Consider the following 8,761-nt stretch of genomic DNA (forward strand, 5'->3'; position numbering starts at 1 on the left):
TTCAAACCTGACTCAATTACACCAGCTCTGTCAGGAGGAATGGGCCAAAATTCACCCAATTATTGTGGGAAGCTTGTGGAAGGCTACCTGAAACGTTTGACCCAAGTTAATCAATTTAAAGGAAATGCTATCAAATACTAATTGAGTGTATGCAAACTTCTGACCCACTGGGAATGTGATTAAATAAATAAAAGTTGAAATAAATCATTCTCTCTACTATTATTCTGACATTTCACATTGTTAAAATAAAGTGGTGATCCTAACTAACTTAAAACAGGGACTTTTTACAAGGATTAAATGTCAGGAATTGTGAAAAGCTGAGTTTAAATGTATTTGGCTAAGGTGTATGTAAACGTTTGACTTCAACGTTATGTCCTAACTTTGTCATGGTCCCTAATGTTCAGATCTGGATCCAAATATATCACGTTTTGGGAAATAGCCAATTTGAGCTGCAATTGATTTAGTTTGACTGGTACAATGGAACCAATGGAATAGTCCCAAAAGTACAAACTCCAAGCTAAATTAAACACACCTAAAATAAAGTATATGAAACGATTTGAGATGTCTATTTGACCCACATCAGGTTCAAATCAACATATAGGTTAACGCTATTAGTAGTTATGTGGCCGTGTGTGAGTGCGTGTGTGCATGCGTGCTAGCGTGTGTGCATGCCCATAGGTAAACACTGTCGTCACCTTTCTAACGAATACACCACGTCCGAAGTGGGCTTTTATCGTAATGGATTCGAGGCTCAGTACAAATTATCCTAAACTGCAGCGCAAACCCTCCCTTAACTGGCTCTCTGGTGACTGTTTACGTGTTGTCATTTCCATGACAAAACATAGAAGAAGTCCCACTCCAACATCAGCTCATCCTGTCGAGCTGATCGTACTACTAATCGTTCAGTGCTCAATAACACAGACTGCAATTATTCCCTGACACTTCCTTTTGGTTTTGGGTTTAATCAGGGCTCCTGTGCAGTCCCAGCTCCTTTTGCTATAGTTTTTTTTCTCCATCACATGCGAGAGGTAATTATTGTAGCATAAATTAGGGTGATTGGGTAGGAGGGTTGGAAGGGGAGAAGGAGAGAAGACAGTGGTGGATTCACTCCTGTCGTCTCAATGTCACCCGGTGCTCTCTCTCTCTCTCTCTCTCTTCCTCTCTCTTCCTTCCTCTCTCTCTCTCTCTCTCTCTCTCTCTCTCTCTCTTTCTGTGTGTCTCCTGCTATCGTTGGCTTAATTGCTGCTCTGGGATGCACCTCCCAACTGAGATGGTGTGTAATTTAATTTTGGGGCACAGGAGTTCCCCGAACCAAACTATTGATCTCTCTGGGAACTTCTCTACTGTTCTGTGTTCTTGACAGTCTGTGATGTCCAATGACTTAACCATCAGCTGGAGCTGGCTGAAGTCTTATGTGTTGAAGTAGTCAGTGATTATATAAGTGCTGAGTTGTGAACAGGGTTTGAATATGGGGTGACTTTTGACAAATGGGTTGAGGTTTTGGAGACAGAGGTCTTGCTTTACCATGTAGCAGGCCTATATCACGTCAGGTGTTTTTTCTGTTTTGAAGGGATGGAGAGTTATAGATGGTAGGATTCCCCTGGGACTTCAATGCATTCCAGTTCTGCCACTGTACTAAATCTCTCTGATGTAGCTCTTTGTTTTACTGCTAATGCCATGGAAACGATATGAGTGCCGTACAGCTGCACACTGTTGCTGATCTGGTACTCATATGTACAGGGTATTGAAGGCCAAAACGTTGAAAGGCCTGACTTCGGCAAAGCTGGTATACACCTAATGCCCACCTGGCTTTGATACAGAATACCTCTCTTCCCCTGGTAGTGGGTTTCAAAAACTTCTCCGCACCAAAAGATTTACGGTTGCAACGTTCAGCTTTTTAAATCTGTTGTTCTGTTTTCAGTTGTTCACCCTCAAATAATCTTTCTCTCCTGAAATTGTGATTTATAATCGGTGGTTGACAGAGTTTTCTCACCTCCAGGTTTCGATAAGTTGCTGATTTAAATACAACTATTGATAAGCATTAGCCAATTTTAGAAGAAGAGCCCTCTGGAACACTCAGAATGACTACTCTTCCTCTGTCATGAAAGTGATTGCTGACCCTGTCCTGTCCTGGCCTGTCCTAGATTCAGTGCGGCCTGTCCCCGTGGTGATCAGCTTTATCCGGGCAGTGGTCAACCAGCCTGTCCACTGCCTTCTGCGCCATCTGGTCACCATGGTACTGGCTTGGCAGGCCTCTGAGGATCCCTGTTCCTCCCTGCTCAGACGGGACGTCCCAGAAAACATCCTCACTAAAGTCCCCAAGGAGTGGAGCTATACCCTTCAGACACCCAAGGGGAGGGAATCCGCTAAGAGTACGTACTGGCGCCACTGTCTCACTCTGAGCTGGATTATTGTGTGGACTAAATTGTGTGGATCAAAAAAATTATATTTGCATTGCATCTCTTCTTGTAGTACACCGGAACTCAATTGATTATCCATTGGCTAAATTAACATATTTATTTCATGCTCAGTATTGTCTGAAACACTTTGTTTCCTTACCCCTGGTTTGTCTCTCCTGTCTGTTCAGGTGTGGTGAATCTGGCCCTCCAGGCCCTCTCCTTCATCTACACCAACCTGCCCTCGGCCGTGGCTTCCCTCCCTCTGCCAGTACGCTTCCTCTTCCACACCGCAGAGAAACACCTTTCCCAGCATGCTCGGCAGCTGCGCTCCACAGGCCTGCTCCTCTGGGCCCTCCTTAGCTGTCTCTGCCAGTGCCTGGAGGACCCCAACTCACTGGAGCTGCTGTGCGGCTTGCCTTTGGACCGGGGGGCCAAGGAGAGACTGGCCCTGCTGTCAGAGTGCCTCCAGGGGACCATGGGCCAGGGCCAGCAGAAGGGTGTGCCCAAGCCCACTGTGCACAAGGTACTGCAGGCTCTGGAGGAGAGGAGGCCCAAGTGGTGCTCCATGCAGCTGCAGAAGGCCCGCAAGCTCTGCTCCGAGAGGTGAGAGGACAACCGAACTTAATCCTAACCTAACTGTAATCCTAACCAAACCTAATTTATCCTGCAGAAGGTCAGCAAGCTCTGCTCCGAGAGGTGAGAGGTCAACCGAACTTAATCCTAACCTAACTGTAATCCTAACCAAACCTAATTTATCCTGCAGAAGGCCCGCAAGCTCTGCTCCGAGAGGTGAGAGGTCAACTCTGGACACCTGCTGTGTGTACAAACACGGAGCTGCGGTCAATCCATTTCTCTCTTTATAGTCTTCAGGATGTGTCGAACATATCAACTGTCCATTCAGGACTTATTACAACCAAAGAGATGATCATTAGTCACGCTAGCTTTGATATTGTAACTGCGATATGTCTTCCAACACATCATTCTGTTGAGTGATCCATCTGCCATTTTGTGGGAGGAGATTGGTTGAGGCAAATGATATGAAAGCATGGCCCTGAGAGAGAACCACATGACCTGCAACTGAAGTCAACCCTGCCATAAATTCCTGTTGACCTGCAAGGGAAGTGTTTGGTCCCACGCTATGTTTTGTGTTTACTTATAATTACGATCGGAAGACGACAGCTCAAGGTGGCTTGGAAAACACCTTTTCATCGGGCTCAATGTAACACTGTAGAAGGATAAGGGCCTCTATTCAGGTACACACACAGATAGGGACCTAGGGGGGCCTTTTTTGCCCTCCTATGAGAAAAGTGCCCTTTCAGATTGGTGGCATTTCTTAAAGGGGCGTTCTGCAATTCAAAGGACAGCAAAACCGACACCCCACCACTGTTTTGGCAAACAGATGAGGGATGGGTTGGAGATATGTCGCCCCTCTCAAATTCTCAGACAGAGCTATGGATGCCAGGGCTGACCATCCATGGGATCAAAATGACAGTTTTAACCGACGAGATGACGTTGCCAGGAGCAGCACCGCATATATTGTGCTGCTGCCATGTTGTGTTGCCTCCGTGTTGTGTTGCTTCCGTGTTGTTGTCATGTTGTGTTGCAACCACGCCCTGTTGTCGTGTGTTGCTGCCATGCTATGTTGTTGTCTTAGGTCTCTCTTTATGCTGTGTTGTGTTGTCTCTCTTGTCGTGATGTGTGTTCTGTTCTATATTTCTATATATTTTTTCATCCTAGCCCCCTACCCCGCAGGAGGCCTTTTGGTAGGCCGTCATTGTAAATAAGAATTTGTTCTTAACCCTCCTGTTGTGTTCGTTTCATGTGTATTAATTCTGTGTTCCCGGGCCAAAATGACCACCCCATTATAACTGATTATAAATCCATAATAATCCATATATTATCACCTAATGTTGTGTTAGATCTTTTTATCAACTTCAGTTCTTGTGAACATTATACGCTTTCAACTTCTATTTGCTATTTATGGCCTGTAGGCCTCGTTGACCTGAGCTCATACAACTCGTTTTTGAGTTTAAAAAAAGCCTAATCGTATGGATTATTTTGACTATAACAAATACTCAGATGAAACATATTGTACTATTTATCACAGACTACTTTGTGTCTAAGTTTAACAAGGACTCTCTCCTCCTCACCAGTGTCATGATCAAAGATATGATCAAGAGCCTCACATACAGTATATCGTTTGGTCATTGTGCTGCCACAGAATGAATTGTGAGCAAGGCCTCAAAAAAGCTGTACATACCAGAGCTGCGAGAACAGTTCTATATATTATTGAAACAATGTTGCAATTGTTTGTGAGAATACCAACAGGTGTGGTATCTGTGAGGGAAAGATTCTATTGGGGAAAGGTTCCCGTGGGGGTTGCCATGGAAGCCAAGAAGGGGAGTGAGGTGTGTGTGCTCAAACACACATGCATGTGGGGGTCTGGGAGAGGAAGTGTGTCCATGTGATGAATGGGAATGTGCCTGAACTCAATTTTATACACTAATTGTAGTCTCACCCATTCATTTCTAATGACCGGTCATTTTTGACCTGGGAACACCAGAGGTGTTGAAAATCATCAAAATGTATTTTGTGTGTTCAGATGCCCTGTGTGGACAAAGTCTTGGAACCGTAAGACAATCAGATTTAAATTAACTACATTTTTTCAGAGAGAAAACTTGTAAATCGGTCCAATTCGACCGGAACACAGCAGGATGGTTAACTGATTTGCCTAGTTAAATAAAGGTTAAATAAAGGTTAAATAAAGGTTAAATAAAATACAAAAGTGTTTCAGTCTGATTCATGGTGTATTCAGCCAAATTGCATTCGTGTATTTGTGACAGAATGATTTAATGAGCAGTATGCTATTCAGAAATGTTCTTTAATTCCGTGTGTGTACCCTGATGGATTGCGTCATCGGTTGCAGCCGTTATTCATGGGAATCTGTAAGAACAAGATCAATGTATTCTGAGACACGATATTTATCGTAAATGATGGACATCCTACAGTCTGAATGGAAAACAAAATAAGGCAATGGGAAATTGGGTTTGAGTTTGGCTCATACTGTCTGCCCTTTGAACCCGAGCTTGGTGACTTATTCCCAGAACCTGCACCTCTGACCGCTCAAGACCAACGAGAAGAGCAGAAAAGTCTGGACACATTTATCCTCGTTAAAAATGATTTAGCCGTCCGGGTAACGGAACCACACAAACACAGCGGCTCGCAGAAAGAAAGAGAGAGAGAGAGAGAGAAAGACGGAGAACAGATTAGCTCAAGTGTTCCAGGAAATGGCCGGCTCCTAGTGACAGGAACAAGGGGTAGTGGAAGTCGGAAAAAAACGGAGAAGAGGGGGTAAATGGGAGGGGAAAAAGCGAAAGAGTGATTATGTATCACCTGTCGGAGCCATTCTCTGAGATCATTACTATTCATTAAAATAACCTTCACTGGGAAGTGAAGCCTGGGTTGTAAACAATCAGTGTACAGTGGCATCAGCGGGAGGGAATGGGGGCTCGCCAGTCTAAAAACAACCCCCCACCGCCCCAACCTATCCTCTCACACACTCTACCACCCACCCCCCCCCCCCCCCCCCCCTTCCAACTTGTCTTTGTAAAGTAATTTGTAGAGGAGAAGATTATTGTTCTCCATCATGGTGACCCTGACTGGACTGACGGGATGAATACACAGATGAAGATGAATGCAGTTATTCCTTGGCGGAGGTCTGCCTCTTTCAGGGCACATTGGCCCTAATGACATGATTGATAGGCTGTCCCAAATCCAGAGAGGCCCTCATTAATCACCCCGCTGACTGAATCCAATCATCTGCTTCACCTGCACAGTGATGGACAGGAAAGGATACAGCGCAGGTGCTGACACGGACCCGCTACCGGGAGAAGGAAGGGCCTCGCCCACCTCTCTCAATGTCACATCCGCCAAAAGCTGCCTGACAGGCGACAATGTTTCTGCCACCTTATAATTACAAAAAGAAGAGCGGGAGAGAATGTGAAAGGGGAAAAAAAACAATGACAGGAAGTCCGTCCGGACGGAGGAGAGCGTTTGACGGACGGCGAGCGTCGTGGCAATGGCGAGGAACATAGGAAGGGCAGGGAAATGACTCGGGCCGCTGCTAGGGTAAGGCGCGTGTGTGTGTGTGTGTGTGTGTGTGTGTGTGTGTGGGTGTGTGTGTGTGTGTGTGTGTGTGTGTGTGTGTGTGTGTGTAGGTATTGCGCACACAAGCACACGCGCTCACACACAGAGTGAAATCATTTATACTATATCACAGCTCTATCAATTCCAGGCCTTTCTGTTTTGAAACACCTCCGCCTGGAGACTCTGATAGAACAGAACACACTGTATCTATACTTTATGTGCACTTTCCATACACACCTCAATGCTGCAGAACGAGATCCACACAAACGGTTTTAGAAAACAGGCCTGCAATTGAAACGTTCAACGAAAAGTGGGAACAATAGAGCTGCAAGGAAATAAAAGGCCAAACCTTGAACCCTCCTACATGTTTTTAAAGTGTAAAGGTTTCATATACATTCAAGTGCGGGTCACAACAGAATATAGTGTGGCCATGTATTTGGAGCTCTTTGGCTAAATCCCTCAAAGAAATGGAATGTTCAGGTAGCAGATATTCATGGCAACTGTGGCTTTTTGTTTTCCCCTGCCTCCTTCTTTCTCTCTTTGTATCTCACCTCTCACTCTTTCACCCCCCCCTCTCTTTATCTCTGTCTCTCTCACTCTCTCAGTGCGTTTGAGTGGGGCGAGAGTGGTGTTCCACAGGAGAGGGGCGGCGGTGTGGCTGAGGCGACTGAGCAGAAAATAGGGCTGATACTCCTGGAGATTTGCCACAAACCACGTGGCTCAGAGTACCTGAGGCAAATCTATCATATCATCCAAGTCAATGAGGTAAGGAAGGACTCCCTCTCCCCCGCAATTTGGTGGCCGCTGGCCTGGGGCCGGCGTCTGCTCTGGGGGGGGGGGGAAGGGGTAGGGGGAGCGGGTGAAAGTGTGGGGGGGGGGGTTACCGCTGGATCCGCCTGCTGCCTGGCTGAGACCAGGAAGACCCAACTCTGACACCATCACACGGTAGTATCCACTGACCTCCCTGCAACTTACTGTATGTGTAGTACAGGTAAGTGATGGGGCTGGAGAGATGGAGAGAGGGAGAGAGGGAGGAAGGAAAGGGGTGGGAGGAGAACAGAAGTCTAAAGATCCTCAAATATCTTCTTGGTTATTGTCCTTTTTCTTATGGTGGCTGTACACAAATATAATGTATTTTGTCAATATTGTAACTCATAGCACCAAGTCCACTTATACCACAGTTAAAATCTCTTCAACTCATCCTTCTTCCATGACTCTCAGCCTCAGTGAGTGGTAGAGGGATGTTGTTTTGTAGCCAGGAGATGGTGAGGCCCAAACATGTTCCAAAGTACCCCTACTAGTAGCCTCCTCTACCCAGACAAGGTCAAGACAAGGATGGCCAGGTCATGCTGGACGGCTGGGCTGAAGTGTGCTGGGCAGGAGGGGGGGGGGGGGGGGGGGGGGGGGGTGACAGGCTGACTGATGTGTGTGCAGTGGATCCACACTGGTGTGCCTCTGTTCACACCCCACTCCCCCCACCACCACCACCACCACCGCACCAAGCCTGTTCCTGCACTTCTGCAAAACCATACCAAAGGTTTCACTGTAGAAATGAGGGTAGAAAGTAAGCTCCTACCATGAAATAGTTATCTCTGTGTCTGGATGTCTATACATAGCCTCATCCTCTGCCATTGTCTTGTATCTCTGTTTCTATTTCTAATGAGGTCTGATTCATTTCTACTTTTGTTGGGCCAATCAATCAGGGAATACACAGAGAGAGAGAGAGAGACAGAGGGGGCGAGAGAGAGATACAGATAGACAGAGACAGAGGGGGCGAGACAGAGACAGAGGGGGTGAGAGAGAGAGACAGAGAGAGAGAGACAGAGAGAGAGAGAGAGAGAGGGCGAGAGAGAGAGAGAGAAGAGAGAGAGGAGAGAGACAGAGGGGGTAGAGGAAGAGACAGAGACATATGTGGCGATAAGAGAGAGACAAGAGAGAGAGAGACAGCAGAGAGAGAGAACAGAGAGACAGAGAGAGAGCAGAGACAGATAGGGCGAGAGAGAGAGGGCAGAGAGAGATAGAGAGATAAGTAGAGAGAGAAGAGTAGAGAGAAGAGAAGGAGAGTAGGGAAGAGAGAGAGAGAAGAGAGAGAGATGAGAGAGACATATGGGTGGGGGGGTTTTGGTGAGAAGAAGAGATAAAACAGAGAGACAGAGGAGGGAGGGGGTACTGGGGGGGGGGCGATAGAAGAGAGACATAAAAACACAAAAGAGATA

At 46.4% G+C, this 8,761-nt stretch overlaps 1 protein-coding gene across 1 annotated transcript in view; it reads left to right on the plus strand.

Annotated features, from left to right (window-relative positions):
• Positions 1-8,761, plus strand: part of kiaa0825 (KIAA0825 ortholog) — a 153,221-nt gene that overhangs the window by 58,086 nt on the left and 86,374 nt on the right. The window contains exons 15-17 of the mRNA XM_031830426.1: positions 2,145-2,372; positions 2,588-3,002; positions 7,151-7,310. Of these exons, the coding sequence (XP_031686286.1) occupies positions 2,145-2,372; positions 2,588-3,002; positions 7,151-7,310 (803 nt within the window). The remainder of the gene's footprint in view (positions 1-2,144; positions 2,373-2,587; positions 3,003-7,150; positions 7,311-8,761) is intronic.

Source organism: Oncorhynchus kisutch, linkage group LG8 (genome assembly GCF_002021735.2).
Source record: "Oncorhynchus kisutch isolate 150728-3 linkage group LG8, Okis_V2, whole genome shotgun sequence".
NCBI classification, from domain to species: domain Eukaryota; kingdom Metazoa; phylum Chordata; class Actinopteri; order Salmoniformes; family Salmonidae; genus Oncorhynchus; species Oncorhynchus kisutch.